Here is a 21,609-nt window from a genome sequence, read left to right on the forward strand (position 1 = left end):
AAAAACTGTCCGGTCGTGGGAAATCATTGAGTATGGTGCAGCAGGTGGCAGTTCGCGTTCAGTTAGTCGTGAGATATCCTATCAATTGATTTTCAATCTCTCCAACTCTTGCATGTGCGCGAAGTCTATAAATTTTATTTACTTCAATGTATGTCTGTTTAAATACTCTATGTAAGCTCTTGTTAATTCAAGTGAACTCTTAAATTCCTTCTGAAAATTTCAACTACAGTCAACTTAACTCCTCAGCGTCAAGAGATCCGTTAAAGTAATTGCAACGGTACCCTTTACCTTTAACCATTATGTTCTCCCATCGTTCCTTTCAAATTTTGACAAAATAACCCGTCCGCGAAGTGTTCCATTTGCCAATACCGCGCTCTCTCATCTCTGGGACCAGCGCGGCCACAGATATCGTCTGGGAAACGGTGAACGGGAACCCGGTCCTCTAATCAGCAGCTTATCGACACTTTTCAATATGCGCGCGTGGCTTGACCGTGTCTGGCGAAAATAAAGATTTAATTCGATCGTCGATAATTAGTTATCCGCCGACCGAACGGTGCCACTAATAACTGGATTGCGCGTAGAAAGCCGGCGAATTAGCGATTCATCGAAAAGCCGTAATTACCTCGATAGCGATAATGTTAGGCGCAAAGCAGCATTTCAAATACACTACCCGCTACAAATCGGTAAATCGGTAAATTACACCAACCCCCTCGCGCACGCCCCCTCGTCCGTGTTACCATATTAAAATTCCGCAGTAGGTCGAAGAATGATCCCATTGGCTCGCTCAACGTTAACACGCTGACCACTACAGGACTATATATTAGAAGCAAGTGTTCATATTCACCAAAATCGAGTGAAAATAATTACAAAAATAAAGGATTCTGAAGCTGTGTAAACGAATTCCTGACTTGTTAACGTGTACCTTCATTGATTTCCGAAGTTCCTAGGGCAGAGAACATAGTTGCTTTTCGTAACGAAGCATTAACATGTAATTACAGTGTGCCGGGCTTGCCTTTGTAGTGGATGCTCTTGTACAAGGTATCAAATTCGTTGCTTGTAACGAAAGGGATCGAGATAGCTTATCAGGTACCGAGTACATACATGGCGCACCAAAATGCTATACTTCGATTACATTCTACGTGACGTTCATAAAAGGAAAGCATGATCGATAGAACTCATCAACGATACTGCAGTCGACGCGATAACTTTGGAAACGAATCACGTTTTGATTCTCGAAGGAGGGCGTGAAGAGGCGCGGATTTAAAACCTGAAATCTGGGAAAGTGTCGTTAAGCCGAGGATTAACCTATCCATAAAGGTTGGACCGCGAACGAACGCGTTATCGTAATGCAGATATGCAAACGAGTCCGCTTATCGCGCGGTTATCGATTTTCGGCGCGTGTTTAGTGGCGGTTGCCGGTAATAAAATCGAGAGATCGACTTTCCGAAAAGCGACTTTCCGAGCCGCGAGTTCATTCTAATAAACTTCGCTTTCGTTTCTGGGTCCCAACGTCCTGAAACAACTATCGAACAAAAGTGATTTCATTTTGGTGGAAAAATCGATTCTGGAATGAATTTTCAATTGAAATTATTGGAACGAAAAGTTCGAACGTAACGTTAGCGTTTGCTCTTCTTGGTCGGTGGAATGACTGGGAGTAAATAAAACAGTTCGTAAAGGGTCATTTGTTAATATTGTTGATTGATTTAATCTAGCACGCGAGCAGGAGCTAAGATCGACGTTAAGCGACACGCAGAACCAGTCGTGTTTAATTTCACGTTTGCAATTACGGTTTGTTTTGTGCTTTGATACGGTCAGGCTGCGAGGTGGAACATGGTGTGCATGGAAGAAATAAATGAACGACGGGTTCGGTAATAAACTTTATTTAATCTAGCAAGTTGGATATTCAGCGTGTATGGTATTGAGTTTGAACAGAGTTTCGACTGACACAGGGATCGGCGCAGGGCTGAATGAACTGCAACTGCGATATTACATTGCAGATTGTCAAGCTTCTGGAATTTGAATGGGAGTAATAGTGTACAAGAATGACGTCAGAGTTATCAGTATCTCAATATCCGACGCAGGCGCTCATTGGAACTCAAATTACACACATTAAATGTAAATAAATGTTATTGATTTTAAAGATAACTCCAGAATTCATGGAAACGGTATACAGATGCAATATTGTTACAGTGATGCGATTTACAGTCAAAGACACAATAAAATTTTACATCCAAAAGCACGCAACAGCACTGTACCCAAATTGAAATAGTTAAAATTTGCCAAGAACCTCACGATAAACTCATAAGCCCTACCGAGCACTCTCTGAAGGTAAATTCAAAAAGAGAACAAAACTCCCCGAGTACAAAACGCCTGCGTTGGTGACTTTCGATAAGAGCCCGCCGCTACCATTCGCAATAATCCAATTGGATCGTCGACTTCCGTGTCGTGGAAAAGAAATTTAAATAAGAAGTACAGCTCTATTGTTCCCGAGTGCATCGCGAGTCGCACAAATCATCCCGGCCTACCATAAATTTATTAATACGAGATTTATATTCCGACCACCCTCTTCCCCGACAGCCTGTCCACCCTGGTCGCTGTCTAGCTGTTGGGTAAACGGGAACTTTTAATTACGCACGCCGTCGGGGCCCTTGCACGCGCCTCGACGCCTTCGGAGATGATTTAAAAGACTGGTGGGAACGCGAAGAAAAGAGAGGGTGGTTCCGAGAGGGCGGGCTCGGTGGCGTGGGACAAGCAATTTCACGGTCGACGGGAATAAGAGAAAAAAGAATGAATGGCGATGAGAGGGAGGCCGAGGGATGGAATATATTCGCTGCGGCGGAGAGGGTTGGAGAAAGGTAACGACGAGGTCTTAGCGGTGAAACGAGAGGGCGGGCGTGAAAGCCGCGCGCGAATCGCTCGAAACGCGGAGCGATCGGCCAGGCTGACGTTGGAAGATTTATTGGGTCGGGCACGATTTATTCGACGGCGTTTAAATGCCTACTTTATCGACGAGCAGACCCCTCCCCCTCCCGTCACGCCGCCCTGTTTAAACCGTGGACGCCATTTCCGGCCGACGTCGGGCATCGAATCAATTTTCTTAGCGGTGAAAAGTGTAATCTTGTGTCTTGCTTGAACAATTCATCGCGGATATAAATTCGTCGATTTAAGAAACTCGAAAGACCTAGCTTAGACTCGACACCTTCGTATTAGTCGAACGAAAAAGATTCTTATTAAACGAGGAATGAATTTATAATAAGAATAAAATTCTAATTAACGTCTCGAAGCTTCCAATTCGCAGTGAGAACGTTCCATCCTCGATTGCTAATTACAGAAAAGCCGTCAAATATTTCTCGCGTCCATCGACCGTCGTCTTCGCGGTCGACGGCAGGGTCATCCAACACACGCGCGCACCTACACGGGAAATTGGCCAGCACCAGACAGAAAGATTCATGGTGCCGTCCGTATGCAATTCCAGAACTTGTTAGCACGAAGATAGCCGGGCGGAATAGGTCTGTCTTTCCACGGAGGGCAGTGGGCCTCCAGAGGATCCAGCCAATCAGGATCTTTATAATTAAGTTTTCCGTCTAATCTTCACGATGGCCGATTAACCAGCATCGCTTGAACTCCGCGCGTCTCCCATAAACATGGCAATAGTACAATTTCTGAAATTAAGCCGTCGCTGACCCGACGAGGTATCGCGAGAAGGCAAGGGCTAGCTGGAAGGCGGCAAATCTCCAGAGGATTTCCAGATAAGGATCAGGACATTCGTCTGTCCCTTTCTTTTTGCCGTTCCTTTCCTTTGCATTCGGCTTTACTCGTGTCCGACTCCTCTCTGACGATACGTCTTCCTTTTCGAGAGGGAATCCCTCTCAGGAAAGCAACGGGGTCTTTTCGATAATCACGGTGCTCCTTCGTCCATCGAGATCGGTGTCGCCCAGTGAAATCGGCTACTTCGATTTCTGGTGCTGCCTACGTGAAATCGTGCTGGAGTGGACGAAGCTTGCATGACATTGTTTCTTTTCGTTTGATGTCAAGACCAACGACCTACTCATTGACTTGTCCTATTTCTGCCCTGATGGAAGAAGACCCACCACCTTCTCGTGGTTTCCATCGAGCAATGACACTTTCATTTCACGTGTAACCAAAGTTTACGGTGAATCGTGATTGATTGTCGCCCAAGTCTGTCCTCTGTTCTGTATGTGTCGCTGCTTAGGTATGGACTGAGCGACACTTACGCACTATCCACTGTATAAATCTGATTATCGCGTGGAAAGTGTCATTGGCCAAGAGTGGGTCAGTAATATGTTAGAAATTTCCTGTCGAAGGATAACCTGCCTTTGGCCCTTTACGTAATAATTTTCTAATTAAAACCATAATCCACCCAGTGTATACTCTGGACATTGTATCAGCTTTCCTGAAAATGCTTTCACGCGACGAGTTATTAAACCAATTCTATATCAGGAACGCGGGTGTCAAATATTTTCCACCAACAAGGACCACTCCATGGGATTCGATATGGAAGGTAGCCTGTAAACAGTTATCATGTTACTCCCGCGGGAGTCGTCTGTGAACCATTGTTCTTTCATGCGTTATTCGATCAGGCTACGTACAATAATATACAATGGTTGTACGAGGGGTCGACGGTTATTTCTACGATCTTATCGTTACGTTTAGTGAGATAGACTGTAAAATTCATTGAACATAGAAGCTATACAACCCTCATTTTGTGGATCTTTTGAAAAAATAAATTTAGCATAAAATAATGACGATTCTCCATAACACATTTCCCCAGAAATACTTCAATTAGTTGTCCCTTAAACTAGAGTTTCGCCTGTTTTATATCGTTCCAACAATCTCGTTCTACATGCTGGTTAAGGGTTGGCGTGTATCAGCTGGTAACTATCATCGAACAGTCGACAATCGAGTTGCATCCGCAGTGACCCCCAGGGAGCTGGGTGTTTATCGTTCGAAGTACGTCTTTTTACTGGAATCGGAGGAAGCAGCCCGATAACACGACCCCGTCCCGCAGGACAATTCGATCGGGCTTAAATGCTCTGTGCAGCGACTGAGAACAAACCCCGACAGTCTCTGAATTGCGGATACAAAAGAAATACCGCACATGTACACGTAATCGAATGTCGTCGCTGTGGGGTTCGTCTCGGAACGAACTTAAGTCTAATCGATGTCCTTCCGTCTGGGTCATCTACTTCCCTTCAATTGGAGACCGGCTTGCTTCGTGACTTCGTTACTCGTGAATGCAAAGTTGCCCTCGGCCAATTCTTGCGTCGCGGACGGATTGAAAAGTTCACGTACATATAAATTAGGTACACTTTGCAGACCCGAAAGGCACTTCCTGCACACTTAATTCTTCTGGACACGCCCTACACAATGTAGAAAACGACGTATTCCTCGTGGAAAGATGGAGAATTTTGACTAATTTGGTTTGGGTGTTTTTTTTTTTTTATCAATTATTCTATTTTCTTTTTAAGGCAAGGGGTTGTGAATTTTATCTTTGAGCGTTTTGTACACGTTTTCGTATACTTCGGTATTTTAATCTTTCAGTTTGTAAAATTTCATGCAAATCGTTTCATCGATTTCTTGAAACATTAGAGTGGCGCATCTGAGCAGAAAAAGAATCCTCTCGGTTTCGAAGCCGCCGCGTTAAATCGAAATCGTACAAAAAAAAGAGGATCCAGCGTCGTTTCATTCACTTTGCTGTAAATTCGAAATAGCACGACTAAAGAGATTTCCTATTGTTGCGATGGCTATCAACCGCTCGGGCCAATTAGCGCCTCCATGCGAAAAAAATTGAATTCGAGGCTTTTCAGCAACAGGGGTGGCTAGAGTAATTAAAATTTCTAACTGTAACAATTAGATCCGAATTAAGCCTGCGGTGGTGAAACTCGAAATTGGACTTTCATTTTAATGGATGTAACGAAATCGCGTTGGGTTGCTGTGGAGGGGACAGGAGATGTATTGTTCCAGGAAATTGATCGGTCCCCCGCAGAAACGCGGGAAGATCGATAGTCTGTCTGGTCTGACAAGCATGGCGGTTGTCGATTACTGTTTTATCGACAGTTCTTTAAATTCCATTTTCCTGATAAAAGTTTAAACAGGTTTCGTCTGCGGCTCGAACGCCCATCTGTTTCACTGTACTTCTATATACGGTTCTATGGAATACCCTTCCTCCATTTTGACACACGAATGCTTCTATTTACTCGCGAAGGATACTATTTCGAAGGTTTAGTAGAGTTACGAATGGCATTTTAATTCTATCGTTGCGATTCAAAGAATAATTTATCTTTGTTCTTCTTAAAATATCTCTCGAGGAAAGATTATTCCATAACTCTACAATTATGGTCATTCTATTTCCTTGAACAGGTCAATTTATTTAATACCCTCTAGTCTCAGTTCATTCGTTCAGTCATACCTGAAATATTAAATGCGTTAAATCTCTTCTCTATTATTTTTCATTTTCCTTTAGCGTTATCCCTTCAAAGTTTCGTTATAACCTTGGGTCTGATTACCTCATCTAAATATATATTATATATATTCATTTTAAGAATGAAAATTGTTATCTGTCTCTAACTCAAACGAACAGCATCAGCAGTCTCACGAATTTAACGAAACTCAAACAGACCGCGAAAGAGGGCTAATTAAAAATTACCAAGGCGATTTGCGTGACGCTGTTCGAGAGTTGAACATTTCGAGGAAGTGCAGCTGCGCTCGTTGCCCGGACCAGCCATCCGGCTCGTAATCCTCCCTGGGGGACGTCGAATTTTTAATTCGAGCCATCAAGACTCGAAGTACGCTCGCGGAAAGTTTCGACGTCGCGACGGACCTGGCATCGTCCAGGGAATCGCAGGGACACGCCATTGTGAGGAGTTTCTCGTCAAAACGCCGCTTGATTTTCACGGAAGATTAATAATCCTTGGAATGACTGCGAACGTCGAAACCCCCTCCGCGAGGATGTGGAAAGGGGCGAGCCGAGCGAGGGGAGGGGGTGGGGGATGAACGAAGACGGAAGTTTGCAGAAACTTTATTATAAAACTAATATTTTCCAAGTTCTATGAGGTATTACGATAGTTTTCTGAAAGGGCCTGCCAGTAGACCGGCAAGGCGAAATGGTTCGCGGGCAAAACTTCAATATTCGGCGACCATAACGACACCGGTTGATATATTATTTCCTATAACTTTCCCTCGCCTCGTGGCTTTGTCTGGCCGCTGGAACGAGGAATAAGAAGATCGGAAACGAAACTTGATTAAGAATTCCATTGCCCCCTTCCCTCGTGGTTCCTTTCACCCTGTCGACGGGGATGCCGCTTGCGTTCAGACTCATTTTCATCCAGGAAATTTCACTCGATTCCACGAGTTGCACCGCTTTGAAGTTACTCAGCGTGTTGCTCGGGCTGAAGAAACAAATGGCAGGGATAGTTCCCACTCGCGAATTCTCGTAGCAAATTTGATCAATATCCGAGACATTACGAGCAGTCTGCGAGGGTCAGTAGCCATTCCGAAACAAGAGGGCCCGAAGGAGAAATAAAAGGAAAATGATCTCCGGTCACGCACGTCGGGACGATCGATCCCCCGAGTGTTTATGAATCTCTCATGCGATCTGGATGACCGTGGGTCCATTACGCGGATTCATTGCGTCGCATTTGGCCATCGCCGCGTTATTAGAGTTGGTTCATTCCGTGGGTTCGAGCGCGTTTTTTTATTGTGCGCCGCGTCGCCAAATGAAGCCAGCGAATCGAGGCGAAAGAAACCTGGCGGAAGGGGGAACTGGGGAAAGAAGACGGTGACAGAGGCGGAAGGGGAGGGTGTAAAGACGGAAAATTAGTTGGAATCTTTGAGAAAGAAAGATAATGGGAGCTTCTCCGCGACGCTGAGTAGTAGATCTTCAATTTTTATCTCTGGCTTCTTCAGACCGTGGTCGATGGGATCCTCGAGTTGCGTCGCGGTAACGTAAACAATTTTAAATTACAGCGACTCGTAAATCAGTCTTCTAATATGATTGGCTGAGCCCTCTTTATCGCACCGTTTTAACGCCCACGTTTCGCGGGAGCGCCGCCATCGATTTCACGATAAATTCGAGTCGTTTCTTTTCTTCCAATCGCGAGTCACGATGCGGTAGTCACTCGTTTAAAGATACAAGCTTAGCGCGGGATTAGAGATAACGAGTATATCGATGTTTGCGTTTGTTCGGGAACGACGTGAAATCATGTACCCCCTGACCGAACTTTAAAGACGCGACGCGTGGGTGTAAACGTGGTATCTAGTATTGCTTGATGATGACAAATGAACGTTTCGTTTGAAACATTTTGCAAACATTGGAATGTATGCTTTTTCAATCTCTCATCGTTATGAGAGTACTATCGATAGTGAGGATTTTCCGATGGAAATTAGTTAAAACACGACCAAGTTCCGACTGTTTTTCGTTATCATGTTCATATACACCGTTCCGAGAAAATATCTCCTACGTAAATTGACACCGATCCGTGTTTTCATTCAATGTTCTCTTTAGAAACGATGACAGAGGAAAAGTTTAATCGACATCGATATGAGAAATATGATTCCCTTCAAGATTTATTTGAAATATTTATACATATTGGGAAAATTAAATAAACCATAACAGGTCTTGGTGCAATCAATTTTTATACAAGAAAATCTGTAACATGACACTACGAATATGAGAAAACTTGTATTCGTTGTATAGTGAACATTCTTTTGAATTAATCGCTTTTAATTTTTGAGTGAACCGCGATTGAATTCGCGACAACTTCCTATAAGAGTTCCATTCGTGCGCGCACAAAAACCTCAATTTCAAGGTGAAAGGTCAACGGGTCGTGAAAACGAGAGTCGATGAATTGGCGCGACAACTCTCTGTCGATGAATGCGTCGCGTCGACAATCGAGCATGGAAAAATTTGCTCGATTCCAGTGCTCTCGCAATCGGAGCACGCCGCCCGAAGCGGGCAGAGGCGCGTGCGGCAAATTGAATTAAACCCTAGGGTTATTTACAATGCGTCCCGAGTCGTCTCGATTTACGCGCGGTTCAATGAAAGTTATGGTAACGACCGAGTAGCTTGGCACGACAAAAGCTATCGACAAAACCGAACGAGTTCAGCGAACAGAAAGAAAGAAAGGGAGACAGGAAGGGATGAAAATACTTTTCCATGCCTTTTCCTACCATTTCGACCACCCCTGGGTCCCAACTTCCTCCTGCACGTTTGCTGCATCTCTGCAACCCCCTCGCGAGCGGTCATTCGATATACGTGCCACTCGGAAATGTCGATAGCGTATTTCTTCGTGGAAAATCGGAGGAAACAGGTTGCCGGGGGATAAGTGCGAGAACGCTGGGGCCTGAGTTTCGTACGTAGAGAGCGGTAGGGGGTAAGAGTGAAGGGACAGAAAAAGAAACGGGTAGAGGAAAGCGGAGAAGATAGCAGGTCCTGGAGAAGCGAGGTAGAACAAAGGGTGCTTATCGACACCGCAGTTCTTATCCCTGGTAACTCCTTTTATTTTATCCGTTTCCGTTCCCGAGGCTTCTAAGGGGCGGAGGGGGATGAAGCCTCGAATCCGTACCTTGTATCCGAAAGATAATCAGCGCCCGAGACGTACTCGAACGCAGACGGCTATTTTCGGCCGTCGCCCTTCTTCCAGTTCTCTCGAATTAAGGGACAACCCCCGCGTGACGCGCTCGGATCTTGGTAGTTTTTAGGAATTTTTCTGGGGGAAAATATGCTATAGATCTTTCTGACATTCGTAGAGCATTTTAGCACGTTTATGAGGTAACGAAATGAATATCTGTTGGGTGTGAAAGATAGGTATTCCAAGAATAATAATACGGTTCATTATGTTCGCGTTCATTGTTCTTGAAAAAAAGAGTGTGCTTATATAGATAAAGTCAGTCCCATAACTATGTACATCCCCTTTATGTCTATTGAACACATTTTGTCTAAATTAAATGGTAAACTTAATATTTCCAAACAAATGTTTCATTATGAATACGTACATGAATAAACTTCACGCGTGTATATATTTATAACGATAGATTGATATGAAAACATCGAACCTATCATTTAATTTGGACATATTTTTTTAATAAACATACAGGGCACGAATACTTATGGAACTGACTGTACATGCAAAGTCGATTAAATAGATTTAGAATCATCCTGAAATGTAAAGAAAGCGTATTTTTCTGCGTGGAAGGTGGCTGATCCCCGAGTAAATAATACACAGACTCGAGAGCCCTTGTATCTGGGGTAAGACAATGGACGGGAAAATTCAGAAGTCGAACAGACGAATGGCGACTGTTTGCACGGCGTGGGCGGATGTTTTAATCCTCCCCGAGTACACTAGATTAATTCACTTTTGGATCCCGTCGACTCCTCCGTCCGGGAGTCGAATTTTCATCACAAAGGGCGAGTGTAATTGGAAATCTCGGTTTACATCGAGCGCGACCGGCTAAAATCAATATTTAAAGGACTTACCTAGTCTCGATGACGTAGTACCAGATCGGGTTGTAATGAGTATTAACGCTCGGTGCCCAGGACAGATTCACAGATCTGGTCGTAAAGCTCGTTACCATTGGACGCTCCGGCGGTTCGGGCACATCTGAAAGCAAATTATCCAAGTTTCATACGGTGTCTCAAAGAGAGCTGGTTTTTTTCCCTAAAAGCCAAAAGAGTCGTTCCTTGATAATGCCTGGAAATACTCATATCGCTTCGTGACTCCATCTAGCAATCTCTATAGTCGCATTCAGACCACAGCGATAAAGTTACAAAAATTACACAAATTTTTTTTCCAAGAGCATCATTCCCCTCGCCGTGGATTCGATTTCAATTTGATTATTCTTAAATCTACGTAGCTGTTAAGTCTTTCGATCAATTTCTTTCTTCCCAGTCTATAAAAAATGGCAGAAAAATGAATTCTTTTTCTGCTCAATCCTTTCAATTAAAGCATTCGTCGACCGGAAAACCCTCGAAGAAATTTTTCCTGGCGCAAACACCGATCACGCCTCGTTCCCGCTGCATCGGATAAGAGTCGACCGTTTAATATGCACCGCCATGCAACCCGAGAGATATAACATTGCGCGCACGTTGCATAAGATCATAAATGAGAACAGGGACCTCCAACAACCCTGGACGGAGTCTTCATCCTTCTCTGACCCACGATATCGCGTTGTTGGTGTAGAACACCATCCTATCGGCGTCGTAACATTTTGCAGGGACCTCTCGAAACGCTAGCCGAAAGCTGGTCACAGTTAGCGCCGAGCAATTAATCGTCCATTGTAAGCGCAGCCTGTTGCAACAAGCTTTGCCACTTCCTGCTCGCCTCTGCCCTGTTCTCAGCTTTTAATTCGACGCTGTCGTTCAAATCTTGCTAATTAAGATTAGATGAGCGCTGGCTGGACATGCCAATTCAAGTTAACGCTATTCGACTGGCTACCAAAGTACCTTGGAATGTCACTTGGGAACTGTGAAGCTCACGAGGTTGTGACAGTAAAAACTTTTTACTACGTACTCTCTGCTGAAGCTCCCTAATTTATGGAGGAGCGTAGTTACACTTTAACAGGTCGAAAGGCGTACCTTAGACGTGTCCAAACTAAACTCCGAAATGTAGGTAGCTTCCTCCACTTTGTATTCTTAGGATGCGATGCATAGGAAGGGAAAACATGAGAAACCTTGGACGTGTCTAGTTTTGTGTGTAAAATGAGGCAGCCTATGGGTTGGGCCTCTTCCCTCTCTTCTTCTTCAATAACACACTGTATAAGTGAAGAAAGTACCCCCTTTCACCCTATTGACGTCATATCGACCAAGAGAAATGTCTCGTTAGTCTCAACTCGATATAGAATCGCCACCGAGCCCGCCTTCAAGTGTACAGTCTTAACCCTGTCAATTGGAAGCGAGAACTAGTGTACTTCCAGCTGTCTTCGACTCCCTTTTTCTTCGACACCATAAACAACTATTAGATTCCGTTCAGTCATCAACGCTGTATCGACCCAGGCTCGAGGCTCGGTGTATCAGAATCCGATAGCTATAAAAATAGTATGAGTCGGAAGAAGAAGTCAGGTTCGCGGCTTATCGTTACTCTTTTTTTCCAGACGGCCCGCGGGAAATCAATAAAATTGCCATTAAATTATCCCTCCGACGCCGGGATAGACTTTCTTTTTCCGATCTCGACCGCCACGGCGCTACTCCATCCGCTTTGAAGCGATACCCAGCTTAGTCCACACTCTCTAGCGATAATCGGAGACGGATCAGGGCAGATAAATGCCGAGGGGTTGTTTACAAAGTTGTTAACGCTCCTTTTTGCGTGGGATAGTATTGCGATATTTCCAGAAACATGGTCAAAATTTGAACAATCACTTTAGAGATATATTCCAAACGCGAATTTAATTTTAGGATGACCGTGTACTTGTATCGTTATAAATATTAAAAATCCATATATTAATACGTCACGTATTAATCATCCTATAAATCACGTATAAACGGATGAATTTCTGTGAAATTCCTGTGTTTTAATATCGTTCCCCTCAGTTTGTATGCATAGAAGCATTTTCAAAACCTGAAACGCACACGTTGTGTCACAGAATGTCAATATTTAAGGGAACGAATTTAAATTACGATATATAAGGAAAAAGTGATGCATGAACCTAGTATCGGAGTTACGACGGCGTACGTATGAAATATATTCTCCCCTGGATATATTGAAGTGTCGTCTCGAAAGCTCGAGACAGCTCGTATTTTTAATAAAACAGTATTTCTAGGGCGTTTAAAATTCGAATTTCATTAAAAGCTGGGAATTTTACAATTTATTTTCAAGATAGAATGAAAAGTCATATCGGAACCACGGTTCTTGAATATTAAAAAGTTGTTAATATGCACATAGATTGAGATGAATTTTCTTATGACAGATTAACGTATAAAATCATACAGAATTATTCAACATATTCCTTGTATACTTAATATAAATTCGAGATTGTACGCAATTGTACGGTTATTCCGAAGGTTTTTCTGAAGTGGTCCTGAATGGAGGTGAAAACGTTGAAGAAAAATAAATAATAAAAATGTAAATTCCATCTTAAGAAATACGAAATATGCATGTATATTTCCCAGACACTCCAGATAACATTTTCCTTTGAATTAAACTCGCTGAGTAACGAAGAAAGTTTACGTTCCTTGCAAATAAAAATAAGTTATACACCTACATAGGAGCAATTCCCTCTCTCTTTTTAGTATGCAAGAGCAACTGAAGGAAACTGCACACGTTTCTTTGCACTTTCCTTTATTTACTTTATTTTACGCCTTAATTGCGCCCAGCCTGCGGCATTATGTAAGGTAAACATTCATTAAAGAAAATGGAATGTGCTAAGAGGCGAGGTGCAGCTTAGGTGTCATTCCCAACTCCAACCGCAACTTCTACTTGCTCTTAGTTATTAACAAACAAAGATGGATATCTCCCAAAGAACAATTCCTCACTGTTTATTCAGATAATGAATAGAACATTAATGTACTCGTTTACCCTCAAGTATCGCTCGGTAACTGTTTAAAAGATGTACCTTCTTAACTCGTAAGCATAAACCGAGCGAAGTACACGTATATATTCACCTTCACACAAAATTTAATTCAAATTCATGTCATCGTAATTGCGAAGACGCGTCGCGAAGTTCTTCAGCGTTCTTGGCCCGCACAATTTTTCAACAATTTTTCTCAATTAGAGTCAATCACGTAACCGGAACTCGGCTACGAAATGCGTCTTCTGGGCGGGTAACGAGCATCCGTGGATGCTTGATACCGGAAGTTATATAGGTCACGCTGCATACCGACGTAACTGCACACCGAGAGACGCCGTTGCGCCGTCCTTTACTGTACGCGGAATATAAATTCCAGCGAGGCCGTTTACCGAAATTTATGAGCGTCATTTTAAGAACTGTTTTGCCTTGCTCGACCATATGGCTGCCACGTAAATATCTCTCACTCCTTCTGTCGTTAGACCTCAGCGTTCCACCATTAATCGTGTTCACCGATTCTTCCGTTTCTCCTTCGTCCACGCGATCACGCTTGACGCCTTCCTCCACTTTCTTCAGGGTTGATTGTGAAGACTCGTGTTAGGGTTAACTTCACATCCAAGAAATGCAAATTATTTTAACATTATTATATGTATGTAGGTAGAAGGGGATTTTTATTTAGATGTTTTTATCGAATTGAGAGCAGTCGAAAAAGAATTGTGAAACAAAGTGGCTTCTATCGACAGGATGGTCTTATACCTTCACATAAATCCATGGTTTTAAATATCGAAACAGAATCATTGTCATATAATATGAAACTCGACCAACAAAGGAAGGATTTCAATTGTCCAAACGTAAATCTCTGAGCTTAGGAAAAAGTAAATAACAAGGTACCCCTAAAGTGTTGATTAAGTTTCAACCGTAAGATAAAGCCAAACTTTTTTGAAATCTCAGATAACATATTATATTAGCCCATCTCCTACGAAATATTTAAAGTTCAAAAGTTTATCGTAAACAGGAATATGCTCTGTCATATTCCCTACTCAGAGGAGTTTCCGCGATTTTTTACATTGATCGTTGAAAGTAAAAAATCCTATGCAGCCTGTCCGCGATATGCGTAAGCACATCGAAACGAGCATGTTTGTCAGGGAGTATCTCATTCAATATTGAATCTGGCGCGCATCAATCGCATTCCCGTGCAAGTATTCTTGCCTCCGTGCCGTGTATCCCTTATCGTTAGTATTTCCTTTTTCGTTTAACTTGCGGGGGCGGACTCTTCCGCCGGGCGGATGCTTGATCGGATAAAGTAGTGACGCGCACCGAGAGCATTCAATCGAGTCTTATTGAAAATGTTACCATACCGTCCCGACTCTCTGTTACATTCTACATTTCCGCATGACATATTCGCTGGGAAATTGTTTGCCCGTCTTCCTCCGCATTCCTCAGCCCCGGCGTTCCCTCCGAATGTTTACGTTTACTTGAGCGTCGCTGCAATAACGGCGCTGCATTAGACGTCGCGGCGCTGCCGAATAACACTCCGCTGTGTTTCGAGCCGTTTTCCAAAACGTTTCTTCGCGAGTAGCAGAATGTTCGCAGAAAGGGAAAATAATAATTTTAGTCTTAACGTGAACTCGAATGCACTGGGACTGAAAATGTGCATTATTTTTAAAAAGCGTTGGTTTTTAAATGCTTTCTGTTTTCTATTCAGATGCGAAAAACCTATATACTTGTTGCGTCAATTCTTTATATTCCGAACGCATAACGCTCGGAGAAATAAACGATTTTATATTTAATTATTCGAGTGGAACGGTACTTCTGGTTTTTGCGTTTTCGAGGCTAAATTATTATCTACACGGTTTCCCAATTTTTGCTTTAAATTTCCAATTGGTGAAACATTTGCTCGGCAATTTGAATACCGTCTGCTCGGTGCTTAAACATTCCGTGACCGCCATATTTAAATCGCGGTAAGCGGGAACGCAATCTTCCTCAGAACATCGACCGAGTGGTTCGAATCGATTCCACGGTTCCGGAGAGAGGAGAATTGAAGGAGAAGTACCATTTCATATATTGGGAAACGCGATAGGATAAACTTTAAAGGATAAACTGTCTCCTAAGGTTCCATCCATTCGATGCCGTGTTGGGAAATATTGGAAATACAAGCAGCCGTTTCGGATAAAAGGCTTACGATTTCGAACGTGAAATAATACAACTGCGGGAAACAGTCGTATCCAGGATATCGTCAGAGCTATTACGACCGGTGCATTAATTATTTTAGAGGAGTAATTATATGGAGAACAGAGTAAAAGTATTCTAACATGAGTGTGATATGCTGTTTTTACTTCATTATTTTTCAATATCATTTAACTTTTCAAGGGATTTACCTTACATTAGTGTGAAAGGATTTTCTGGGGAATTGAGAGGTCGACCAAGAAAAATTTCTAAAGTGTGGTTTAGTAAAATTATTTTCGAATAGATGCAAATGTTTTAAAGTAACAAGAATTAGTAGACGTCGATACGAACATCATCTACTAACAAATTCAGGAGTGCTACTAGACAAAAGTGAAGCAAACATCATAGTTAAAATTATTTTAGAATAGATACAAATATTTTAAAGTAACAAGGATTAGTAAATGTCAATACGAACATCATCTATTATAACGAATCGATTGCATTCTCAAGAAGTACCTCGACAATAATATACGGTACTAAAAAATTCAGAAGTGCTACCAGAAGAAAGTGAAGTAAACATCATAGATGAAAGACCGTACACATGTTACATCAAAATTATCAAAACCACAAGTCTTTTATATCACTAAAAAAAGGTCAAGAGAATCCTCAAAACATGACTCGTTCTGCATGCAGCCTTGACGTACCAGACCATTCACCTGTACGAACCTCTTCAACCATAGCTACGCAGAGTCTGCAGTGGTAAGCCAAAATAAGATACCTCGTGTTCTCGAATAGGTGCAGCGATACGTCTCAAATAAACGTAGCAAACTCGACGTACGAGCGATAGACATTCCCTCGTATTTCCGATTGATAAATGCAGCCACGTTCCCGTCGTATTCATATCGTTTTCCCGTGGACGCATGACGGCATTTTCCTTCTGTCGGGATATAAGCTGACATGTTTTCCCTTTAGCGAGGCCCCCCATCGGCTATCGTTACAAGGGAGACGGCAGGGATTACGCAGGTTGACGTGCAAAGTGAAAAATCGCGATGCATCCCAAGGAAATTGGCCCGTGGTCCATTCTTGGCCGGCGTTTCCGTCGGGATATCGATTCGATTCCTGCAGGATTTACGTGGATCTTCGCGTGGGAGGGGCTGGTACCCAGGTGTCCAGCGACGAACAGTAATAGAAGGTAGTTTCCTCGGAGTGAGTTCCGAAACACTTTGAAGGTGGAAGGATTTGTCTGGCGTCATTTGTCGCGTTTCATCCTGCGATCCTATCTCCATCTATATATTTCCCGTCTCACGCGTGTTGCAGTTATTTTTAATTTTGAAGAAGTTTTCATTTGCTATGGTTTACTAGTTTTTACATAATATCTTCTCTGATCAAACATCCGAGCATTACCACCAAAAACTGAGACTATTAATCTCCTCTACAATGTCCAAAATGTTATTTTCAAATGTAAATGGTAATTGATGCCACTAAGTCGCATCGCGAAGAAACAAAACAACCGGCTTGTACGAGTATAATTATTTAGAATAACATTATGTTAATTATCCTAAATTGTAATATTCGCACTGACTATCTACTTTATGAAATAAACATATAAATAAACCCTGTTTACAGTACGGGTATTACTAGGAACATTAATATTATATCACGTGAATTATTCGGCACAATAACGCCCAGTTCGTGTTGTTTACAATTATTAAACCGAGCCTCCCAGCGATTCCCCTATTCTCTAGTTGTAATTACACCGACGCTGGCCACCGCGATCGGCTCACGGTCACTATTTTCTTTCCATTAAATTGTTTCGCGTGCATCGATTCAGTCTCATTAACGCTGTCACGGGAATATGAAAATATTCGCGTGTCGCCCGAAAATACAACCCACGGCTCGTTGTAACGTTTCGAGAATCGTATGTTAGCACGTTTGAGTTTCCGATACTCCGTGGTAACCGCGAATTTATCACACTGGCCTGGTCAAAGTTTGCACGTCGACGTGTACAGTTTCACGCGCGATTATTAATAACGTTCGCGTGCTCGATCGACCAAAAAATGACGATACCTTAATTACCTTCATTAAAAACAAACAATCGCATAGGGAGGGGGATTTATTTGCGAGAAAATCACGTCTGGCAATAAATTTCACCGAAAATCACGGAGCGTTACGTCGATTGAAACGCTCGTTATAAAAGTTGATTTGCCGCGAAGAGCGATAATCCCTCGATAATTCCGTTCGGACGAAAAAGTTCATCGGAACGACTCTTATAAGGGAAGAACTCGACCTCTCTTCCCACCCCCCCCCCCTCCCATTCCAATGTTAACCTACTTTACGTTGGATAGCGGTTCCATGGCTCTCCTTTACCGTGTGCAAAGCAGCGGCCGCGATAACTTGACAATTTTAAAGATAAACGTAATTAAAGTAGCATAGGTTGCAATGCGAGGGTGATTATTGTAATTGGGACAAGCTGAGCGTAGATATGAAACACTGATAGAGGATGAAGTCGACCATTTCATTTTTCATTCTGCTTCAATGTTGCTAATGTAATAATGCACGTGTGCCTTATGTAGGGCTTACCACTGTTTCAAATTAAAGAGAAACTCTGAACGTAGTTAAAATTAATTGCTCGAATGTAATTTATATGGAAGTTGAAAATGTAACAAAGCCTGTATAGACATATTTAAACTTTAACATTGAGTTAGTTACTTTTTCGAAAAATAACGAACGTATCCGACGCAAGAGAACTCGCATTGTGTTCCTATATTTTCAGTGATATCTACCTTTGATATCGCGAATGTTACTAATGCAATTACGTAGGAGAGCGGATTCGGAAAAACCAGGTCGAAAAATTCATTGAGTTTTCACTCTATATTTAACAATGGTACCTGGAGACTGCTGCCAAAGGTGTTCGTTTATAAGAAAAAAATGCATGGATCACAAAATTGTTTTCGATGGAAGTTACTCGAGCAAGTCTTTGTTCATTAAAGTAATGTGATTCTAGAATTAAAATTCTAGAATACCAATTTTCACTGAATCAGCGAGCAAACATTTGTTCATTTTGTGTTCGTTACTCGCCTATGTTTCGTATCTTTATAATACCGCGCGTGTATTGGAATTGACCACGATATTACTGAAATTTCTGCATAAACTCACCACACGGGAACTGGTGTATTTTACACCAGAGATCCTACGAAAAGGTGCACTGAGGAGGGTCGCCGGTCCATGGGTGGAAAGGGAGAGTTTTCTGTTCGAATTTCTGTGGTACGCGGATCGCAACGTGGAAATATGAGCTCTCTTCATGGCTTCTCCTAACTGGTCACCCTCGACCACTCCAACTCCCTGGACGGGAGTCGTGCAACCGGATAAAACATAAAACAGAAAATGCCGGGCTTGGTTGTCCCGGCTCGCCGGGCTCTCCAGCGAGGGACACGGAATACGTCTCATCAAAAACACCGCAAAATTAGTGAGCTGCGTGCCGACACTCTTGCACGGAAACCAGTCTCGCGATTTTTGCGCTCGTTGGTTTCATTCGTAGGCTTTGTTTCTCGAAATAGTTCCATTTTTATACGATGTATAGGAAAAATGTATGGAGAGGCATTTTGTGATAGAAAATGAGTAGAAACTGAGAAATGAAACATCTCTGTAAGAGGCTCCTTCTCTGTTATTGGTCACATTAAATATTTCTGTTTGGAGTTGGTAGATTACAGGTCGTGTAAAATAAATATTATAATAACACTTGCGAGATTTCTTATTTTCGCCGGTATCGCAATCTGGACAACGATGTATTCTTATTAAAAATCGAAGCTCCACAGAGAAGAAGCTTTCTCCACGGTTTCAATTCGTTTCTCCAAACAGGGAAATTCAGTTCTTCATCTCGACGTTGATTTCTGACTCAGAAATGTTAGAAAAGGATTCTGGTGGGAGGGAGGGCAGAGTATCTCGTAGTTGCGCACACAATCCAAGACACTTCAAAATCGATTTCCTCGAGGTCTCGAGCAGAAGAGTTTTACTTCTCACGCTCCTGTTCGGTGTTTCGTGTGGAATCATCAGCTTCTTGATTCCACCGTGGGACAGCGTGTATTTCGTCCGAAACAGGAACGAGAAGTTCAGGAAAGATCGAGAGAGTTGCGCTGGATTCGGGTGGGTTTGAATCTTCTGCAATAGCGCAATATCTGCGTAGGACTGGGCAAATATTCGCTCTACGCGAGGAGAGATATAAAGAGATATAATATTGATGCAGTGATAGCACGAGGCTACACAGAATAGGAAAATCGCGAGTGTATAGGTTCTTCACAGGATCCCCTGACGTATCCTGCATAACTTTACACGGAATCCTTCTTGCATGCAGCAATGGAGAGGTAAATCGTTTGTGCAGACATTTCGAGACGTTTTAGATATTAAAATTTCACGATGTCTAGCTCGAGTGTTAGATAAACGTAGCGAAAGTGATAAGTAGTCTAGATCAGCCTCGATTAGAATGTTTCGTGCAGGCTAATTCGCGAGAAATGAATGTAACGTAAAGTTAGAAATTCGAAACTTGGTTTTGCGATGTTTCGTCTAAGTATACTTCCATTCTATGGCTCGAATAGTAATTTACATTCTATGACCAAATATTCCTCGTTTATTATTCCTGACTGGGAATTCTTATCGAGATAAGAATGTCGCCCATCTCTAGAGTATACGAACGAGCGTAACGTCGTAAATAGAACGACGAAATCATATACGCGGCAAACATAGCGCGGAAACGCGATATTCGAGCGCCAACAGACTCACGGACAGGTGAACAAATATTACGCGTGTATGCGATCATGTTTGACAATATCGAGCAGAATGAGGAAGGTGAGTCGAGAACGCGTGGAAACAGTAGGAATGCTTTCGAGGAACTTTTTGTCGCGTGTGAATTTCAGAAAGCATTTTCAGAGAGGTTCACCACTAATAGAATTAAATACAATTCTTAATCGAATGAAAAATCTTATCATTCCATCCATATGGATTGTCCAAATTGGCTGTCGTCGTGACGCGCCATTATTTCATCGAAGCTTTTTCACCCCTCTCGCTACAAGTATTACGTCGCTCCAAAACAAATGGTTTATTCGCCCCGACATTTGTCTTTGTACTTCAGCCGGCGTACTTAAAGCATCCGAGACGCAAGTAAAATATTTGCGCTGGTACCAACCTCCCTTCTTCGCTTCTGCTTTTTGTCGGCTGCCCTCGAACCGCCCTTGACTGTTCCCGTCTTATTCCACCCCCAGCCTAAATCCGCCAACGTGTATTTTTGCGAGTGCCGGGAGGGAGGTGGATTGCAAATCCTATCTGTAATTCTGTCCAAACTATTTGCACGCAGAACGTCTGGCTGCAAACAATTCAACGAAATGACCGATCGTTCCTCTCTCCCTCTTTTTTTTTTTCTCCTTTCCGTGTGTCATTAAGTTAACAAGTTCTCCACGGTGGCAGTCACATGAAAGATGAAGGCGGGACACCTCGGGAGCAAAGATAGATGATAATAAAAATTCTGCATTCGTTCTGATCCTTTTGTTTCGGCTTACTTAATGCGTTTGGTATTTATGGTCTCGGAGAGCTTTGGTAGCGTGCATTCATTTTGCCATAAAACCATTTTCGACTGCAAAGGAGTTTTAATATAAAAGTGTACGCAATTTACATTGCCGGGGAAGTATACCTCAACTTGGTAGTTGAGGTAGGTACAGGTTCTCGTATATTTTTATTTATTTTTCTCCCTTGCGACGGTCGATATAACTAAGGGGTTTCGGATTTAATTCGTGTAACTAAAATTCATTCTGGATGAACAATTTTCAAATTAATTTTTGATATCTACAAAATACACTTTCCAATTAATCATCATAAAGATTTCTTTATTCATTTCTTTATTCGCAGCTCCCTGGGGTTATCACGATCGAAAACAAA

The 21,609-nt window shown here is 42.5% G+C and overlaps 1 protein-coding gene across 2 annotated transcripts in view; it reads right to left on the bottom strand.

Moving 5' to 3' along the window:
* The window catches only part of LOC128887661 (tyrosine-protein phosphatase 99A-like), a 498,087-nt gene that overhangs the window by 94,119 nt on the left and 382,359 nt on the right, over window positions 1–21,609 (bottom strand). For both annotated transcript variants that reach the window (XM_054143797.1, XM_054143795.1), the window contains exon 3: window positions 10,496–10,619. In XM_054143797.1, coding sequence (XP_053999772.1) covers window positions 10,496–10,619 — 124 coding nt within the window. The remainder of the gene's footprint in view (window positions 1–10,495; window positions 10,620–21,609) is intronic.

This window comes from Hylaeus anthracinus, unplaced genomic scaffold, assembly GCF_026225885.1.
Source record: "Hylaeus anthracinus isolate JK02 unplaced genomic scaffold, UHH_iyHylAnth1.0_haploid 11989, whole genome shotgun sequence".
In the NCBI taxonomy this organism is placed as follows: Eukaryota; Metazoa; Arthropoda; class Insecta; order Hymenoptera; family Colletidae; genus Hylaeus; species Hylaeus anthracinus.